At 34.7% G+C, this 22,606-nt stretch overlaps 1 protein-coding gene across 2 annotated transcripts in view; it reads left to right on the top strand.

Moving 5' to 3' along the window:
- Nucleotides 1-22,606, top strand: part of LOC138701494 (uncharacterized) — a 42,298-nt gene that overhangs the window by 5,155 nt on the left and 14,537 nt on the right. Inside the window, exons 2-7 of one of the 2 annotated variants that reach the window (XM_069828412.1) lie at nucleotides 712-898; nucleotides 5,806-5,930; nucleotides 9,898-10,064; nucleotides 14,267-14,464; nucleotides 15,695-15,881; nucleotides 17,610-17,717. In XM_069828412.1, the coding sequence (XP_069684513.1) occupies nucleotides 743-898; nucleotides 5,806-5,930; nucleotides 9,898-10,064; nucleotides 14,267-14,464; nucleotides 15,695-15,881; nucleotides 17,610-17,717 (941 nt within the window). In that variant the 5' untranslated portion in view covers nucleotides 712-742. The remainder of the gene's footprint in view (nucleotides 1-711; nucleotides 899-5,805; nucleotides 5,931-9,897; nucleotides 10,065-14,266; nucleotides 14,465-15,694; nucleotides 15,882-17,609; nucleotides 17,718-22,606) is intronic. The other variant, XM_069828413.1, reaches the window with a different exon arrangement.

Genomic DNA, 22,606 nt, shown 5'->3' with positions numbered 1-22,606 from the left:
ACTGTAAGTAACATAGAATTGATGTAATTGAAATACCAGTATCTAGGGAGATCAGTTTTAAAACAATCTGAATTTTGGAAAGGTGGAACAGTTCAATGAATCTAAGCATTGTAGTAGTAGTAGTAGTAGTAGTAGTAGTAGTAGTAGTAGTGGTAGTAGTAGTAGCAGCTGCAGCAGTATGGTAATAGTAGTAGTAGTAGTAATAGTAGTAGTAGCAGCTGCAGCAGTAATAATAGTAGTAGTAGTAGTAGTAGTAGCAGCTGCAGCAGTAATAATAGTAGTAGTACAGTATAACTAGTAGTAGTAGCAGCTGCAGTAGTAATAATAGTAGTAATATAACTAGTAGTAGTAGTAGCAGCTGCAGCAGTAATAATAGTAGTACTGGTAGTAGTAGTAGTAGCAGCTGCAGCAGTAATAATAGTAATAATAGTAGTAGTAGTAGTAGTAGTAATAGTAGTAGTAGTAGTAGTAATAGTAGCAGCAGTAGTAGTAATAGTAGTAGTAGTAGCAGAACAGTAGTAGTAGTAGTAGCAGCAGCAGCAGTAGTAGTAGTAGTAATAGTAGTAGTAGTGAATCTAAGCAGAGTAGTAGTAGCAGCAGTAGCACAATAATGATAATGATAACTGTAATATAGTTAAAATAAATGTATAAGTATATCACCATTACCGGTATACATATATTAATCCAGACTGTATGGGTACATTGTGTTAGTTTAAGGTAATACCATCTTGTTCAACAAACTATGCCGCCCCATACAATGGAAGCTGTTCAGTTTGACAAGCAGAAGGAGCAGCTATCTTTCATAAAGGCTCCACAGCCAGCTGCTCCAATCAGAAATGAAGTGATTATAAAGGTCGCCTACGCTGGTATCTGTGGAACTGATCTTCATATAGCAGAGGTATGGAATTCTTACAGTGACCTACGCAGGACTTCTCTCTGGAGAGGGGGAATTTTCAATCAGATTTTTGTGCATAATTATAAAATTTGTACTATATATTAATTATGCAGGTTCTCAATGTACTTGAACATCAACTAAGGTAAACTTCTTACTGTACTGTCCTACAGTTGAGCCGTTCTTATTTCCGGCAGCAAATCACACGATAGCTTCTGATCAGCTGACTCGCTGCTTCACTGGCAGTGGTTGTTGTCAAGGTTATGCAGATGACATACCACTTCCCGCTCATGGTGGATGTTACTGTGTTGTCAAGTCTACCCTTGTACTCTTAACGAAGTTTTAACACATGTCTTTGTTAAACATCAAACGAAAAATTATTTCCTACGATAAATAATTAGTAATACTATAAATGCATACATAATATTATATATTATTGTTATTATTGATTGTGAATTACAATTTAAATTCTAGCATCCCAGGACACAGAAAACTTACCATGTTGTGCTATACTTGGTTTTCTGACCATTTTAAATAACGACTTTGGTAAATACAGAAACAATATTAGGAATTACTAAAATAGAGAAAGCTGTAAAAATAATAAATAAACATTTTATGTGAATTAATAACAACTAAAACCACACAACCTGTAAATTAAGTCAAATATGTTAGTATTAGAAACTTTGTCATGACAAGCTATTGCTACATAAAAAAATTACACGAAGAACCTTGCTTGCCGGTATTGTTTCAATTTAGAGGTGCTATAATCTTTTCTGGTTCTTGTGCCGCCATAGGAATATCACCAACTTCTTCTTCTTCTTCTTCTTCTTCTTCTTCTTCTTCTTCTTCTTCTTCTTCATCATCATCATCATCATCATCATCATCATCACTGCCACTGCTGAAACTGCTATCTTCCTCTCCCAAATTGATAACAACCTCTTCAACTTGTTTCTCCATCACATCTTCTTGGTTTCATGCTTTCTGTATAAGGTCCCCCGAGTAATTTACAACATCACGCTAATTTTCTGGGGTCACTTGTGACACAGCGTCTTTGGTCAACTTCAGTATTTTGGCAAGGATGAATGGTGGTAAAGTATTGCTTTTCCCCACAATTCCTTTAACTTAGGCCTAAATCAGTTCTATTCCATTGTACATACAACGATAAGGCGGCAGATGAAAAATGGTATGTCCCTCTTCTTAAACAAGGTTTGTATATTGGAGGCTTAGGTTTATGTAGTTTCGCCAACTCCAGTAATTCAGTTTTTTTTTTTTTTTAAATCGGCACTACAGGGCACATTATGCCATAAGAGCCAACTGGTAATGTCTCCTTTTCTGTTTGCGTTAGTTGGAGGCTTGTCGACTTGTGTGGAGTGGTAAGGGGCGTTGTCAATAACAATTGTTTGAGAGGGAGGAATGTTGGGCAACAGTTTCTCCTTAAACCATGATATGTAATGGGTAGCGTCCATATCCTCGTGGTAATCACCTATCTTTTTTAAATGAATTGCCCATGATGCACATTCCACGAACCCATTAACAGAACCCACATGACAAACGATGATATGACCTCCTTTCCCTATGCAGTGTTTAGCTTGTAGTGTCGTCGGTCCATATTTTAGAAATGCCGTTATTTGCATTTACACACATTTCATCAGTAAAAATCACATTTTCGAAGTCCACTGCCATCATTTGTCTCAGAAATTTGGATGATTGATTAAATGGCAAACTTACTAGTGTTAATTATATAAGCACGTGTGGCTTACAGCTGTTTCAGTGTATACTGTACACCATCATCAGAATTTAAGTGTTAAAAGTAGTGTACGCAAGATTCAAGATGGATTCAGAAATTTGCATCGCCATAAAACAATGTCTTATTGCTCCATTAACACATTCCAGCCACAGCACTTCTTGTACTTAAAATTTATTCCCCTAAGAAGAGTTGTTAACGAAGTTTTCCGACCCTTAAAGAGACCTGCTTTGTTAAGGGTTTTCGTAAGTATATTCCTTATTGGAATTTTCCCTCGAGCATAATACTGATAAATATGATTGCGAATGGCCTCGTGGTCAAAGCTGTCTATATTTGTGATTGATTTATCACGTGTTCTGTTCTTTTCTGGGGTTCTCAGTTTATTTTCTTCTTTGCCTGTCCGTACTTCTCTGTCGTTATTTGAGAAACCGTGCACTTGTTTACACCACACGCATCAGCTGTTTTTTTGCACCACTTGCGTTAAAGGCAATAAACTACCCGTATTTTCACGTTCATTTTCGAAATAATCTCTAACGCTAAGAATCATTTCTCTACTTTGTGAATTAATAATCTTCCGACTCCTCTGCAGCATTATGATGCTCAAAACTCAGCGATAACACCGCACTAACAACAATAACACTGCACTACCGACTGATTGCTCGACAATCTGCTACTACAACTGCGTTCACTACTGGCTTGTCAGAGATTTAGCAACACTGCTATTACCTGCCTTTGTCTTCGAAACCACGTGGAGCTGTCATGCCAAAAGTTGTGAAGGCATGGCCACGCCGGAAATAAGAACGGCTTGACTGTAGGTCTTCCTACTAGATATTACTCTTAAGTTGTTTTATTAACAGAGTTTATTACTCCTTTACAATTTGGCTTCTGTCTTGAGAAAACTACAGTACTCAGGATGTAATTGATAATCTCTTGAAATCTATTGTATACGACCTTTGAGAACAGAAATTATATATAATATGCCATATTTAATGATTTAAGGAAGGCATTTAATTCCATTCCATGTGATTAATGAAATTTGCATTTTATGGCATAAGGGAGACAGAAAAAAAATTTTTCTATTCATATTTAGTTGGAATTCCCATATTGTTGATATAAATGGGGAAAAAAGTGCTGTAGCTCCAATTAAATAGAGTGTTCCACAGGGTTCCATTCTTAGCCCTTTCTTATTTCTTATTATGATAACTGATTTGCCATGCATTGTGTCAGCTAAAAAATGTATGCTGACAATATCCCTTTAGTTATTACACATAATACTATTACTGAGCTTGATTTTATGAAACAAGCTGTACTTGCTAAAATATAAAAGTGATTTTTCAATGAATGGATTTATTGTTAATGATGAAAAACTCATGTGTTAACTCTTAATTCGAAATAAACTCCAAATAATCAGGAAAGTGAGTGTGTAAATTTGTAGGATATGTATTTGGATTGTACATAGGTAAACTGAAGTGGAACAGCCATGTTAGTTATGTATGTGAAAAAATCTGTAGAGGAAGTTACCAGTATCTTTCAAGCAGTCTCATTTATAAGATTTTCAGACACTATTTAAAACAAGTCTATTATGCACTGTTTGAAAGTGTTATTAGATATAGGTTGCTTTTATATGGAAACAGTTTTAATCTTCCAAACATTCTGTTATTGCCAAAAAAAGCAATTCGTATTTTAACAATTTCACCACCTAGAATATCATGTAGATCTCATTTGAAAATGAAAAAATTATTACATATTTAAGCTCCAGATGCATGTGAGAAAGAATATCCGTAATTATATGCTTACAGATTTGCATCATTATGAATCTAGAAATACTGAACAACTAAACGTACCAGAAAACGCAATCTATTTATGTAATTACTGCAATAAAGTGCATAATAATATACCTGCAAGTATAAAGGCATGAAATGAAAAACAATCCAAACATAAAATTAAAATGTGGCTACAAAAAATCTTTTTATTACAATTCAAATGAATTCTTTGATAACAAGGTGCGATAATGTTTGAATTGTGTTTTGAAATGCTGATGTACTACAGTTTGCTCTATTAATAACTGAACGAGATTATTTTGTACTATTGTACATTTAGGCAAATAAAGAATGTGAAATGAATACGAAATATGAAATCCATCATTAAAAAAAGAAAAGAAAGGAAGAATGTGAAAGCGGGTATTGAATGCAAAAAGCTGATGTGTAAAGAAAACGAATGAATAAAATTGACTGAAAAACTTAATCTTTTAGACCATTTTAAGGAAACAAAAAGGAGAAAAAGTTTTACGAGCTAACTATAGGCCCTATCCTCCTCCAGCTAGTTACTTAGTTTCAGTGTGTAGGCATTCTTAGTGTACTCCTTTATTTAAATTATTGTGAATGTATAAAATATCTTAATTACAGTTTCATTAGCATCTTATGATGTTCTCTGCCAGAGTAATCCAATAACTGACCGAAAGAGGAAGCATAACCTTTTTCTATATTCATAAAAATACCCCCCACATACATTTTTTTTGTAAAGCCTGCAGAAGTTCAAGTGTCGAAATATGATGATCAATTAATCTTGTTTACCAACTCTAATAACTTTGTAAATTACATAAAATCGTTGAAATTAAAGAATGTTTAAAATATTTTAGAATTATGCAATGTTGTTGATAGCTTTATCAACTAGCTCAAGGTCTTATCTTATAACATCATTAAAATAGAGGTCAGTGGTGATCTTTCGATATACTACAAAATAACGAAATATATTAGAAAGTTAAGAGGAATTTGAAACAAACATATATCTTGAATTAATTTAATCACACACAATAATAATAATAGCAAAGAAACAATAAATCCAAAGACTGAACATGCTCTATAAAACAAAGGAAAGTTGTAACCAAATTTTGAAAGCAACAGGTTGCTTCTTAGCCCACATAAGAGGAGGAGGAAGAAGATGAAGAAACATGACCAAAATTATAGAGCAGACATTCTGCTATTAATACTAAAAAGATATTATTGCTATGTGGCATGCATTCTAGATAGCAGTATACTGTTGTAACTTCATACTTCTTGAAGTGGTGGTAACAAAATTTAGTCCTGTAATCACAGCAACGATCATTGGTCAATCTACAAATAGAGCCAAATCGGAAAAGGCTTTTCATGGCCCACTTCACTTGTTACAGGGAGCCTTTCCTTGCCGTGATGCACCAGTTATCATGGGGCATGAGTTCAGCGGCGTGGTGACTGCAGTGGGACCAGAAGTCAGCCACCTGAAGGCCGGTGACCGTGTAGCAGTGGACCCAAACAAGTTAGTATGCAATGTACAATATGAAGCATGCAGTTGTGTCTAGTCATCATCCTGACCCATACATACTAAGTTAACCTTACTAGCATAAGCATTGACCTCGTGGTGGTGTGGTGATGATGATGATTATGGCAATGTTTATGACGATGACGATCTCCCAGTATCTGAGCACTCTAAAGTGTATGGTATGTTTGTGTTTTTTATTTTACAGAAAGTGTTGTAGGAAATTGAAGTACCTATTTTAAACATCTCGTCAATTAAAATTTTAAACATTTTTTTGCACAACACTTCTTTAAAATAAGCTTACAATAGATATTCACGGTAAGATTTCCTTTTATCATCACCGACTGTGTTCGATGTGATGCCCACGCACATGAACTATGGCTCTGCAACGCAATTTCCACTGCAGAAGACTGTGTCACAGAACAGAAAGAGGGATGCTATGCCAAACCTCCTGGCAGACTTTCCATAAACCCTCTACTGTGGTGGAACATCTAGAAGCAAGACCTCGTTTCAGCAGACCAAACCCGCAAAATATCCATTGGTGATGCATCAGGTGACTTCACTGGGATGTTGTTAAAAGGAATCATATTGATACCCGTCTCCACAGATTTCCGGTTATAATAGGCATAGGCAAAGGATGCTCTCGAGGTATGACTGGATGCCTTATCCACGTGGATCCAAACATTTGAGACCTCTTCACCATACAGTCGGGGAATCTCTTCATGAAAAATTGAGCCCATGACATTCTCTTGGAAGTAGGCTGAATTTATCTTTACATTTTTGGCAACTCTGTGAATCTTGAGTTGCCCCTGAGTGCAATAACCTGCAATCACCATGAACCTCTTGGAAAACTTTTCTTTGTTTTTGCGGATGAAGTTGGAGCGCCCCTTTCGGCTCACTGGATGGTAGTAAATTGTGCGGGGTTTGATTGTATCATCTAGATAAATCCATGCCCCATCCTGAGAAACCATCCATTGCCACTTTTCACCTATCAGGTAGTGTTCGTATGGTTTCTAGCATTGGTGAAGCGTTCTCTGAGGTGCTGCTTTTTCAACACATGTCTGCATGCTTTATGCCACCGCTCTAGACCCAAATTTTCATGGATTATGCGATAAACTGTGCCTTTAGATGTTCCAGTGTGGTTGGCGATGCTTCTTTGTGTTGATGGATTTTCTTGTGTCACTGCTGCCCTCATCTTGGCCACTACTGCTGTTCTTCATGTGAGTTGCGTCCTTCGTCTCATTAATTTTTTCCCAGATTGCACTTGAGTTGGGAATCCATTTTTGTGTAGCAGTGTTATATGGTCCACACACGACTAACTTATGGCAAGACCTTTCACTTTACGTCATTTTACAATCACTGAAATGCTATAACCGGCGTCAGAAAGCCCAATAATGTACCTCTGCCACAAGTTCGCAATTATTGAAGCCATTACTGACTAAATATAGCATCCGACTGTACCAGAAATATCTCTAGACGCACACTGACACAGTGATGCGATTGCAGATGTTAGCTGTAAAAATTATTGTTGGGGGAGCGAATCAATTCGTCCACCCTTAACTGGTGCAACCATACAGTAGCTCACATTGAAACTTTATAGATGATTTACTAGAATAAATCTCTTGTGTCTGCATTTGGACAATGTTCTACTGTTATGAAAACATTGAGCAGATTATCAGCTAGTACCGGTAAATTATTAATAAGTATTTAATGAATTTCAATCTTAAGGCATATAAACTTGCAAATGTTTATTTGCTATTTAATCACAATATATGAACGTTTTCGCCGTTTAGGGCATCTTCAGATATAACAATACATATTATCTGGACCTATAATAACATATTATGCAAATAACAAGGAAAATAGAGAACAATATATGTGGTACATGAAATTCATGAGCTTTATGTAGATATAACATGAAACAGGATGAATATTAAGATAATCTTTGAATTTGAACTTAGACTGGACGAATGTTTTATTTATACATATAGCTCATGTTACAATTAATATACAATGTTTAAAATTTGTCAATTATGTTAATTTTAAAATTTTAAAATTTACAATGATGATAATAAAATATTTCAGCCATGACTACTTGAAATATTTTATTATCATCATTGTAAACAAAAGGTAATTTCATATAAACAGCCCCATGAATATTTCTCAATTGATCTGATTTTCTTTAAAATGTCAGGAATTATTAGCAAGTACGAATGAAATGTTATACAATTCAAATGACAAAAGTTGCACTACAACAGCCCTTTCACTGATTCCACAGAAAGGTGATTTCTCACCTTAGATCACTGCATTTGAATTAAATAAATGATAAAATGCTCTGCGAGAGCGACAAAGAACTCATGATCCTCGCCTGAAAGCTCGTACCATAAAACTTTGCTCCAATATTTAACCAAATTTATAAGAAAACATAATAAATACGAAGTAAATTGTTTAAAATTTTCACAAAGTGATCCATTGTTAAGTTTACTACGTTAGGCATTAACTTTAATGACTTTCCTTTGATTTTGTAATTTCAATTTTTTTAATGCCCTTCTAAAAAGTGGAGCAAAATAGCCCATACGAGAGGGTGACTTTGCTCCACTTTGAAAATCAATACTTTATAGAGCGAAAAGTAACATGAAACAAAGTCACATAATTTTCATTCATTGTAATAGTGATCTCACTTATATAAATTGCTAGTTTTTAGTGGAAATTTTCAAGTTTGGGTATAAATAAGATTCTACATACGAATTTATCAGAATTATAGAAAAGTACAAACATTATCATTTATTTCGTCCCTAAAAACATAATTGTTATTCAAATGGAACTCACAAGGAAGGTTCAGCAAGTGATAATAGATTTTCACGATTGTTCCCCTATCTGGAGTTGCGCTCGGGCATGGGTTCGATTCCTGCTTGGGCTGATTACCTCGTTGGGTTTTTCCATGGTTTTCCCCAACTATAAGGCAATCTATGGTGAATCCTTGGCTCATCTCATTATCATGAATCCCATCGACGCTAAATAAAGTCGTTAAATAACCAAGGAAAAAATGAAATAATATGGCTAATACAGTATACAATATTAGTCAGGAAGAGCTCCAGTTAGTGTTCCAGATCTTTATATTTCGCTCCAACTTGTTTATAGGAAGTAACGGAGGACATTTTGAACAACTGTTCTGAAATTTAGGTAACATTTTCTTTTTCATTTCCTTCAATAATAATTCACTAGTTACGTGAGTGATCACTTGCCAGACTGTAGTGCTGTGAAACAGCAAGAATGTTATCCATAAGAGCCAGTGATATGCTTGCCAGACTGCAGTGCCGAGAGATGACAGTTGTTACTTTGGTTTGACTAGCTTTGTGTTTCTTTAAATTTAATTTTTTCACTTTTACAAAATAGAGAAACACCGTTCTCCTTCTTGAGTGGTCATCAGAATGACCAAACATTAACAGCTGTTCTGAATTCACTTTAAGAGAAAACAATACAAACACAGCACTTGAGTGAAACAACAAGAGATGCCAAGGTTAAGGCAACTGAGGAGAGAGTACTCAATGGTAACAAACAAGGAGCCTTACCGGTATCTTCGCTTAAAATTATGTGACAAATTTCAATCCCTTCAACCTGCTAAACTACAAATACGCTAGACATTTTGCAGTCTTGTTCAAAGTTTCAAACATATTTAGCACAGATATTGATTGCACAAAACACGAAATTATGGAAGTTAAGGACTCATGATGATAAAATATTTTCCAGAATTTTTAAAGAATAATTTTGCCTCAGAGACTTCAGTTAAGCCTACGAGCCACGGTTATTGTAAACTTTCGACATAAACTGTAGTAGTGACATCAAAGAAGACGAAGATAACAAAAAGAACATTTGTACCCTAGGTAGTTTGAAATCTTTCTTTCTTCTTCACTGAGATAAAGCCTCTGCTTTACTGCAATATAATTTCTTGATTGCTGTTTTACAGTGGTTGCTTCAACTGTGACTCTTGCCACAAAGGAGAGTACCACTTTTGCAAAATTGGAGGTATCAATAACACAGTCGGCATCTGGTCAGATGGTGGCTGGGCTCAGTACTGCAAGGTGCCCTGTGATCAGGTGCACAAGCTGCCTGACAGCATCACTCTCGAGCAAGGTAATAGTCCACTTGCTGATACAACACATCCATTACAAAAATCTGTTATTATTATTATTATTATTATTATTATTATTATTATTATTATTATTATTATTATTATTATTATTATTTTACGCACACGCACACACACACACAAAACATTATATACTGTATAGCCTGGGAAATAAGACTGCAACATATTAACATTTGCCATGTTATTCAGTGCGACAATAATACAGAGTGAGTCAGAACCGAGAGGAGTACTCCTCTTTGTCAGAACTTTCTCCGCACTAGTGGAATAAGTGAGAGCGTGCTAGATACGGAGAATGGAGTGGTACCACTGGCTGCGCTAGTGGAATAAACGAGAGTGCGCTAGGTATGGAGAATGAATATAAAATCATTATGAAGTGACAAATCCTAAATATGGCAATAATACATAAATAATATTGAAATTCCAAAATACTTATCTACTCTACAGAAGATGTTGAAAATGTCGTGAAGTAACGTTCTTATTTCCGTTTTTACTCGATTTACACACTCTCTCTCCCCACTGCAACATTCTTGACCAGCGTTGCCAATCGTAGCATAATTATGGTATGCATAGCAGAATTCACGTCTCGTAGCATATAGCATAACGTCCATAGCATAATGCTGTAACATAATTTCATTGCAGAATGTTCAATATACTAGAGTCTGTAAAGTGGGGAATTTCGTTAGTGTTTCAAAATGTTTTGCACTGTTTCACATTTTGCACTTGATTTTGAAGTGTATTTTAGTAATTAAACCTGTCAGACTAACTTTTACTGAACTATAAATAATAATACAATTTTTTTGCGGATAATTCGCGATTTTCGATATTTCGCTGAAGTTCGTGCATTAATTACTATATCGCGAATTATCGGGAGTCGATATTATATATATATAGATTAAATGCACTGTTAATTAGAAAATTATGTTGAAAGTTCCAGCAGTCTGGCAATCTCGCCTCTAACATAGTCCTCTTTCTTCTCGTAATACAGATTAAGAGATCAACAAACTCAGCCTACGTGACCTGCCTCCCACCACCTTCTCTGGCTACAACGTTGCAATCTGGTTGCATCGTTCAGTAGCTTGATATTAGTGGTTTTTAAATCAAATTTACACGAAACTCGTCCACGATACTGAAATATGCCAGAGGGTTAAATGATTCTTTATCAGATTTTCTATCGATATAGACAAAAATCACGATCCTATTCGCAATAGTTACCGAATAAGAGGGTACCCATAAGCAGTGCTGACTAGATCAGACGCTATGGACAGTACTCTACAACAGAGTCGCCAGAATGAAAGGATAATTCCAAGCCTTTGGCGTGAGACAAACTCGATAGCTCAGTGGTAGAGCACCTGACCAGAGTACAGGAAGTCGCAGGTTCGAATCCTGCTCGAGGTTGTGAAATTTTTCTTTCATACCATGGCATGATTGTGACTATAATAGTATTTAAATACATTACACTTTTTTGTTACATACAACATGAGCTATTAGCCCTGAAAATCTGTGGAGCCAACTTTCTCATAAAGGCAAAGGTGTCGCACTATATGGGTAGTATACACCTGAGTAATCTAGATCATCATTTAACTGTAGCTCACTGAGCTGATGACAGGAATTCAATCTCAAGCACATGCTACGAGATTTGTTGTGGGGAATTTCTCCAAGTATGTCCGTTATTTCTCTATCCTTTTATCACAATTTCTTTATATTGCAACATCTCGAGTAAGAGTAACCTATGTAGTTAAAAAGGGTCCTAGCTTAGAAGAAATTATTGACTTTTAGTTAGTAATATGTTTACAATGTTTCTCTAAATAAGGATTATTCAGAATTTGTTTGCACTGGACTTTTTCTATTGATGGTGCAAATAAAAAATAGAATATATACAACGTGTCGAAGGTTGGATCTACTGCCTTCACCTTATTTCCAACTAGAAATGGAAAAAGTTTAATATAAACCTTTTCAGAATGTTTCTCCATTTATTTTAAAAGTACAACTCATTAATTTGAGAAGGATACAAAATGAAGCTTCTATTCTGCATCCTAGAAGTGCAATTCATAGAGAAACTGTGAGCCAAATGTAATTATCGCAAAAATATAGGCCTACTTCAGAGAAAAAAATAATGAACACGTTAATCAGTTAAGCTTGATTTTAGAGCTTCACAATGTTAAATGTAATGGGAGATATTTTAATTTTTGCACTGTAACTTAGGCCTACTTTCTACAGTTGTGGGGACCTGGTAGCTCAGTTGGTAGAGCAGTTGGCTATAGACTGAAAGGTTCGGGGTTCGATTCCTGATGGTGACGGGATTTTCTTGTTACCAAACTTCCAGAATAGCCTAGAGGTTCACTCAGCCTCCTGTCAAATTGGGTAAAAGGCGGTCGAAACGTGGTGCCAATGACACCACCTCATTCTAATGCAGAGGTCAAGAAGGCATAGGACTCTACCTCCATGCCCCCCCCCCCCCCAAGTGTGTTCATGGGATGTGAAGGGGTTACCTTTACTTTACTTCTACGTACTACAGATGAAGGCGAGAAAGGGGAGTTGTCTGTTGACTCAGTTGCCCAAAGTTATTCAGTCCCAGGATTCAACAAATTTTCCTTTTCTTGCCTTCTCTGATGATCAAGCGAATAAATATCTCCGAAACATTGATATTTCTACATCTGTAACATGGTGCAAAAACCAAAAAAAGTATCATATCATTTACTGCAGTTAACAACGAATTAATTAATCATTTTTAAGAAATTAAAATCATATACAAAAAAAATTGCTATCAATTTAATTTGAAAGTCTTAATTCGTAGGACATAAATTACAAAGCAAGTAGACATTGTATGTGAAAATGTACTACATAAACTTTGAAACTTACTTAACTCGCAGTAAAAACATTAAAATAAATTAGATGAAACAAATTGCTATAAATATATACCAGTAAACCAATTCCGGAATTAAAGGTTGATTAATATTACCAGGTCACTAGCAAGTGACTGATGAGCCAGTGTCTACACAAAGTTAACCTATGCACTTCCTTTACTCTCATCCGCAATCCGTACAAATGTTGATATATGAAACTTATGTCAGAACATTATCACCCCAATTCACTCGTTACTTTAATTTTATTATTGTTATATTTAATTCACAGTTTTCTCTTGATAATTTCTTTACATTTCTCTTAAACTAACAATGGTAATATTTCAATTTGCTAAATATTCCCTCAAATTTGGCTTCAACTAGTTCATTTTTGTCTATATTTGTCTGGTAAAATCAGCTCTAAAATTAATGGTACACTATTAAGTACCAGTACTAAAACTGAATATCAGCCAGCAATAGTCCACTCTATAGCAATTTCAGTGGTGGGAGACCCAACTTGAATAAGTTTTGGCCACACAATTATTGACTTCTCTCCCCAAATTCTTTAAGATTGTTTGAACCAAAATGCAACAGTGTTACAGTATTTAATCATAGTACCGATAGTAATTTAGGCCCAAGAATATATAACTAATTTATATTTAAATATCCTAATCTTGTCAATTACAACAGTTCTAGTATTTAAATTTAAAAAGTTATGTATGGATTTTATAAAAATTGAAAAATTGTAAATTTAAATTTATATATTCTTATTGCGTAGTAGACGTAAGACAAATTGTATTATATATTTCTTAAATTCAATTCAGGAATCCGCCCCTGAGCACGAGTTCTACTCTTTCAGGGGCGAGCTAAAGTTTTTCTCTTTATATTATATTTTATGTTACGATTATTAGCAAATGAATGAATGAATGAAATAAATGAATGAAATAAATGAATGAGATAAATAAATAAATAAATAAATAAATAAATAAATAAATAAATAAATAAATAAATAAATAAATAAATAAATAAATAAATAAACAAATAAAGAAACAAATAAATAAATAAATAAATAAATAAATAAATAAATAAATAAATAAATAAATAAATAAATAAATAAATAAAAAGTTATGGTACTGCCACTAAGATAACAAAGTGCACAGTTCACATAAAAAGATGCTCTCACTCTACTATGTTTCTACTGAATGCAAATTGTGTGATAGTATATGTCTCTGTACCAGTTTACTGCATAAGAATAAAATTCTAAAATAAGTATTTCTTGCATTTATTCTTTATTGCATGAAAGTATGATGAAATCTAGCTCAGTGATCTTGTCTATTTGCTTTCAGCTGCTCTTACAGAGCCCTTGTCTTGTGTGTCCCATGGATGGGATCGCATCTGTCCAATTGCTGTCGGTTCTAAAATCCTGATACTCGGAGCAGGGATCATCGGGAACCTGTGGGCCAGTGTATTGCACCTTCAGGGACATCGCAGAGTGACAGTCAGTGAGCCGCAGGAGGCACGCAGGAAACTCATGAAAAACTTAGGTATGCAAGGGATACTGGTAATGAAATGTTTTCTGTTCAGGAGTGTGGGTTTAGTTCCCATTGATTGTAGTGGAAAGAAATTTGTGGTGGATATACTGTAATTATTAAAAGGCCGTTTACTATAATAATATTTAGAGTAATCTATCTATCTTCGTAGTGTATCCAGCTATTTGCTGACAACATGTGTTCCACTATGTTTCACTATGAATTTCCTCTTCTTATAAATTATGGGTAAAAAGCACGATGCTAGTTGAATATTTCAGCAGCCACATTCCAAAGATGAGGTATATTCAGTATATATTGGAGAGAATTGTCCAAGGTTACAGGGATTGCAGATTTTAGATTAGTTCTATGGATGTTTGTGACAGGGCAGTTTAAGAGGATATGTTCCAAATCTTCTTCGTTATTGTTGCACCAGCAACAACTACTAGAGTCAACGAGATTAAAGCGATGAAGATACTTCTGAGTGATAATATGGCCCGTCCTGGTTCTTGCTAAGAAACTTTGTATGTGTCTGGGAATGTTGCGGAACATTTGTAAATCATTAGGTTTCTTTTGTATGTTTTGAAGAACTTTGCCTTTATCAGAAGAAAGCCATAATTCGACCCATAAATTTGTTAAATGAGAATTAACTGCAGAATATGCGCAGGTTAAAGAAGTTATTTGCAATTTGGGCCCCAGAGATGTTGCCTGTTTGGCAATATTATCAACAATCTCATTTCCACTAATGCCGCAATGACTAGGTATCCATTGGAATACTATTTCTTTTTGAAGATTTAGTTTATTTAATATTTTCTGTATAGAGATTGTAATTTGTGCATAGGAAGTTGGAGTATATTTCATGATATTTAGAATAGCTCCCATCGAGTCACTAAAAAATGCATACAAGTATATCAGATAAGGAAGAGACATGTAAAAGACATGTAAAAGAGCTCACTCAATTGTATTTAGGCTACCTTTACTTTGATGATTTTAGTGAATGGTGGAAAGACTTGTTCCCTTACTTTCTTCAGCAATACATACCATGAGTCGAGACAATGACTGGGGAAAAATGTGCCATGTCATCCAGTTTATTCACCATGGATTCCAGTTTGATATTTTTAGAATTTGAACCCAGGCATCTGCGTGAAAATTCTACAGTACTGTACCATGTTTATTCCTTATGTGGTCTGCAACTCTTATTTCATTCACAGAATATGAAATGAGTTAGATTTAATTGTTTCATTACAGAAACTGGCTTCGACATCATCACACCCACTGAACTGAAGGCTCGCAAGGCACAAGATACTGAATACGGCTTCGACCTCATTGTAGACTGCAGTGGCTATGCTCCGGCCATGGAGGAGTCCCTTGATCTTCTCAAGCATGGTGGAAAGCTGTGTATATTTGGCATTACATCTCCAGAAGCTAAAATGAGGTACGTACGAGCTTGAGCAAAACCTTACTTGGAAGCTAATTAAATTGCAAACATAAAATACGAGTATAATAAAATAATTATAAAATTGTAAAACTATGAACTTTGGACATCGTTGCCTGCCAAGGTTAAAGGCGTTGAATTATATAGTAAAGTCCCCCCAAAGCCAATAAATGGATAGCTAATAAATCAGGATTATTTACTTCTGAATGGATGACATGTTTGAAAATTAGTCGGTCCTGGTCAGTCCTTGGATGGCTCCCCAGAGAATGAAACACTTGCTCACGTCCAAGGGCAATGTGATCAAGGTGCTTTACTCAGAAATTCTAGACATCATCGTGTAAGATCATTAATCACCACTGCCTTGAAAACAAATCCTGGGAAGTAGAAGAAGAAATACACTGCTTAGCAACGAATGGTTCTACAAGATGCTTTGATATTTTGGTATATTTGAAGACCACCAAAAAGGGCTTCATTACTGACCCAATCGTTACAATGAAAACAAGGAGACAGCAACCTGAAGAAGTTCATATTGAGAAGAAAAATATCTATGAGCCAACAATTAATTACTTCAAAGAAAAATACCATCTTCAACATCTGGAAGTGATAGATTTTAATTGGGTCTCGAGTGTTATTTCAAATTTTTTTGAAACTTTTCGGAAACAAATTGAATTACCCAACTCACTAATGGACAAAATTGTAGTTACAGTTCTTAAAAAATCTTGTCAAATATTAAGTCATCACATCCATCATATTTCTTAAATGTATTTTTCTTTTGGTACCATATCTCTACTTTTCCAAACAAAATTGTAATTTTATTGTATCAATGATCCTGTACCAAATTCTGTGAGTATTCTGAGTTCTATGGAACTATCCCCATTGGGAGGAAGTTTGTTTAAATAAAATATATCTTGTCTATGATCCAATTCTGAACCTAGACCGTATGAAACAAAACAGCAAATGATAATAACTTTTTCTGGCACAAAATGAACTTTGGGTAAGTTTTAACAATTTGAATTGGGATTTTTTTAAAGATCTCTGTAACAAGACATCGTAATACAGCTCTTAATTATTCTACATACGACGTACTGCGAAATTTTTGGCATGACTCATCATCATCAGTAGCACTTCGATTTCGAGCATTCTCAAGTTCATCACAGTCTTGGATGACTTGAATAATTTTCATGTCATTGGGAAGCTGCTGGACTCATATGAGTGGCCTAAGTATTACCATTAACGTCCTGCAATCAAATCCAATATATTAGGATGCTTTTAAACAAATTTATTACTAGTATCTACTGCAATTCATAAGTACCAGTATTTGATATTCCCAGTTTGTATGAGAATTAGATTATTATCAGTTTGCCTAAGTAGGTAATTTCTTATTGTTTACAAAACAGTAATAAAATTCTTAATGAGTCTTTCCCATTACAGATGAAATATTGTCATGGAAATTACAACAAATTATATTTTTTTTAACAAATGTTCTTGTTTCGTTTATTTTCAGAACGGACAATTTATGTACCTTAGCTACATAAAATATCCCTTCATATAAGGAAAACACGTAGTACACATAACTTTTACAGTACTGTTATCCTAACTGGTGTAGAACCATAGACAGCAACGTTGTTCGCTTATAATAGAGCTGCCTTTGGACTCCTTAGTGCAATATAAGTACCTGTACCGGTAAGGCCATTCATCACAGAGTTGTAACTTAAGTTTGGATTTCAGCGTTCGCCCGTTCCAATTGTACATGAAGGAAGTAACCATTTACGCAGTCAATATCAACCCATTCAGCTTCCCCAAAGCACTGGGATGGATTGATGCCATGGGCTCAAGGTAAAATAGCTTTTATACTCAGAATTAGGCTTATTACTGTTGATGGTAGACAAAGCTAATAAAATCATATTTTTAAGTAGCAGTACTTTAACACAGCAGTTCGAATGTAAGCTTAAAATACGATTGTTGCTTCGGCCTTACAGACAATTGGACAGAGTTATGTAACAATAGACTAACCAACAAATCACTTTTTAGACATATTGACGTATTTAGTTGAATTTAATTATAATTAATAGAATCAGTTTTGTTCAAATCCAACTGAATCTGAGCATGGTAGAAAATAATTTCAATAACAGAAAGGGCATTTTTTACCATTATAATGAATGTGGTATAAATGTGATAATAACAAACTACAGCATGTGTTGGTCTGTGGTCACAGAATACAAAATGGAGAAAAAGCAAGTGAAAAAAGAAATAAAACTAAACATTGAGAGTGCAAAATAAGAGACCATGTGTTCAGATAATTTTTAAGATGGCTTATTTGCCTGCAGATGACACAAAAATCTCATTTTTACAAAATTCCTTGTTGGTCTGTTGTTGCATAACTCCAATCAACTGATCTACTGCATACTTACATACAAATGGCTTTTAAGCAACCCGCAGGTTCATTGCTGCCCTAACATAAGCCCACCATCGATCGCTATCCTAAGCAAGATTAATCCAGTCTCTATCATCATATCCCAACTACCTCAAATCCATTTTAATATTATCCTCCCATCTAAGTCCTGGCCTCCCCAAAGGTCTTTTTCCCTCCGATCTCCCAGCTAACACTCTATATGCATTTCTGGATTCACCCATACGTGCTACATGCCCTGCCCATCTCAAATGTTTGTATTTAATGTTACTAATTATGTCAGATGAAGAATATAATGCGTGCAGTTCTTCATTGTGTAACTTCCTCCATTTTCCTGTAACTTCATTCCTCTTAGCCCCAAATATTTTCCTAAGAACCTTATTCTCAAACACTCTTAATCTCTGTTCCTCTCTCAAAGTGAGAGTCCAAGTTTCATAACCATACAGAACAACTGGTAATATAACTGTTTTATAAATTCTAACTTTCAGATTTTTTGACAGCACACTAGATGACAAAAGCTTCTCAACCGAATAATAACACGCATTTCCCATATTTATTCTGCGTTAATTTCCTCCTGAGTGTTATTTATATTTGTTACTGTTGCTCCAAGATATTTGAATTTTTCTACCTCTGTGAAGGATAAATCTTCAATTTTTATATTTCCATTTCGTACGATATTCTGGTCACGAGACATAATCATATACTTTGTCTTTTTGGGATTTACTTCCAAACCTATCGCTTTACTTGCTTCAAGTAAAATTCCCGTGTTTTCCCTAATCATTTCTGGATTTTCTCCTAACATATTCACGTCATCCGCATAGACAAGAAGCTGATGTAATCCATTCAATTCCAAGCCCTCTCTGTTATCCTGAACTTTCCTAATGGCATGTTCTAGGGCAAAGTTAAGAAGTAAAAGTGATAGTGCATCTAGTGCATCTTTTTGCGATCTACTGCACACACACTACCTATATAGTGAAAGTCAAGGTCAGAGATCAGCAACACGTTTCAAATCGAGTTTATCGTGATATGTCAATGGGCTGTTACGATTGCTGTCACATTAAATGGATTGCTGCTGGACGTCTGCACAGAATGCGAGGGAATGCTCTGTATATCACAAGCAAATGAAATGAAGTTAAAATGGACTGTACTGGAAGCTACAATGGCTTTTAGACTAAGAAATTATGATACAGAATTTAATTTGAGAATACATATTTTGATTCAATGCTAAAATATATTATTATTATTAGAGACAGGATTTTCATACACTATCAAATCGTAAAATATGCAGGCATCATGCACTATCAATTGGTCAAATATGCACAATGAAGGCAAAAACACTGAAAATATGCACTATCAAAATTAAAACTTACATTTTATTTTCGAATGGCACTCTGTACTACTTACTAACTTTCAGCAGTCAAGTTCATGCATTTATCGGTCAAAATGTTTTTGTACTCAGAAAATGACCTTTCTACGTCACATGAAGTCACAGGTGCAAATTTAAATGATGAAATTTGAGACAGAGTGAGACCAAATTCTGTGTCTTGAACATTTTCACCACAAATAAGTTTCTTTACTGAACACACAAATTCATAGTCGGGATTTCCACTGATGACTTTGTCCAGTTTGTCTTTAGCTGATGTACCCATATCCCCATAGGCAGATCGTAAAGACTTTTGAATGTCTTCAACAATTCCAAAGGATAGTGATAGTGATAGATTTATTGATATTAGTTCACAAAAGTACAAAACTTAATAATTTAACAAAAAGATCTATATACAAAAGTAGTTATGCATAATTAATATACAATTTCCTAAACTACTTAATTTATCGCAAATCTCAATAATTTATTGGTTCAAACTTGCACTTACGTCTGGTTTTAGTGCATGTTTAAATCAATCGTGATAACCATTAAGACTTTAAACCTTATTTATCTGCTCCTTTTCACAATTTACTGCCATAAATATTTTCAATACTTTTTAAGTTTTAACTCTACAATAAACAAGTGTACATCAATCTTTCCTGATGCTCTATTTATCCAGTATTTATGTTTAATTTTTAGGTCTTATTTTCCATAATAACTTATTATTTCAAATAGGTGAGCAGATGTCGACATACTGTAAGTCATGAGCCTGAAATAGCTGAATCAGTACATTCCATATGTAGGTTAATCTTTACTCTTGAAATATTTTCTTGTCAGCAGAATCGTTTGCGTTAACTTCTATGAAGACTACCACATACCTGTTTGAACACAAACTTGACAAGTTGCTTACATAATCATCCTCAATTTAGTTTCATCATTGTATCGCATGCACTCATTTTCGATTCATTGCTATTATGATGACTAATAAATTTATTATAAATGCATTCTTATTGAATTAAAAATATAGTAGTTAACCAATTTATAAAGTCAAATTATCTTCCGAACCTTTACTAATTAATACAGCTATCGGAATACATTAATAACTTCATTAATTCTCTATTTTCAATATTTTTTTATTATTATTTTAAAACCTTGACATTATTCTATCTATTTTCAAAAACTGTCTTCTTATCTTATTTAGTTAATAATTAGTTTTTCTAATTTTAGGAAAATTGAATCTTTGTTGATGCCTATCTCTTAGTATGTAGTTTCATTCAGTATCTGTATCCTTGATTGAATTTACTTTATTTCTGTTACAGTTTCTATTTGTCATTTTACCTCTTATTAACTGTTCGTCACCTGCTTCTACTTCATCGGTCGGTATCACACAGCTCCTCCATCTTGTAGCACTTCCTCTCGAGCACCCAGGACTACCAACGGCCTGTGGCATTCTTATTAACTGATCTTCACTTGCGCTGACCTTGCCGGTTGATCCACCATCGCTTCTTCTTGTATTTTCACTCACACGCCTCGGACTACCCTCACTGGTCATTCTCTCAGTCTGTGCCCCAGCTCCCCAAACAGCATCTTCACTGGTTCCAGCATCTTCTTCCATACTAGGTTTTCCTTCTTCACTCTTCTTTGTTCTAAAGGGATCTGTGAAAACAGTGTTCTCTAGTTTACTTAGGTATGATCTTATATCATTTACTCCTGTAAGCTCATCAATTCTTCTATTAGTTATTTCTGATTGCTTCTGCCCACTTGATGAGTTAGTTACTTTTCTTATCAGTCCTCTCTACGCTTCTAGACTTCCTGTTTCATGATGCACTTCTTCTGTTTACGTGTGGTGGAGATGATGCTCTATTTCCACAAGTCTCAATTTCCTTATTTCTGTTCTTGTTACAGCAACTGAATAAATCCTCAATGTTTTGATTATTTAAGGACTCTACCTTAACTATGTTTCCGTTTATCTTCATTTTAATTTTTACTAAAGTTGCCCTAAATCCTTTACCTCGAGCTTCTTTTATGGAATTAATTTCTCTCTAATTTCTTTTTGCAAAGTCATTTTCCATGTAGATATTTATGCCTTTGAGTTGACGCGTATTGGCAATGATGTGCTCTTTGATAAAGTAACTGTTCAATTTTACAATAATTGGTCTTTTTTTTCCGTTACCGACTCTATACGCATTATTTATCGCACTTATGTCCAAGTTTAGACTGAAATAATTAGTTAATAATTCTAACACTACGAAACCAGTATCAATTCCTTTTTCATTATGATTGCACTCTTCAACACCGTAAATTACAATGTTATTAATTCTACTATCATTTTCCCATTTTTTAACTATCGATTTTAACACCACCTGCTCTTGGATAACCTCCTTTAACTTCTTTTCCACTTCAGTGTATCTGTTTACTAATGTATCTATATCATTTGCTACTTGTTTAGTAGAACACTTGCCTTTTGTCTGTCTTCTCTCGTTTCTTTCATGTAGTTTATCCATTCTCTTTGAAACACTTCATCACTGTAGACTCTTCCTTCTGTATCTCCAGGACCAGGGTTTAACTCCACATTTCCAATAATCAGTAGAATTGATAAAACAGCCGTGGCCATAAATATGTTGATTCTATCAGACACTATAGCATTTTCACCTTTTGAACATCTGCAACACTGCCCTGCATCACTTTCTTCACATGCTAACCTACTTGTATATGCTGCTTACTACACAACCGTTCTCTACGACTGCACTTTGTGAACTGAGGACAATTCCAAGGGAATCGACGAGAGGTTGCTCAAGAGTCTCCAACTTTGTTGTTGTGGTAGACAATTTTGAAAAGTTTGTCTTAATGTAAATTAAGTCATGCTGGATATTCTTATGCTTAAATGCAGCTTCAACATCTTTAATGCAAACTGCATCCTCGATGGCAAAAGTTTCAACAACCTAAAGTTGG

Source organism: Periplaneta americana, chromosome 6 (assembly GCF_040183065.1).
Source record: "Periplaneta americana isolate PAMFEO1 chromosome 6, P.americana_PAMFEO1_priV1, whole genome shotgun sequence".
In the NCBI taxonomy this organism is placed as follows: domain Eukaryota; kingdom Metazoa; phylum Arthropoda; class Insecta; order Blattodea; family Blattidae; genus Periplaneta; species Periplaneta americana.
Note: the sequence above shows the minus strand (reverse complement) of the source record. Positions and strands in the feature narration are given on the sequence as shown.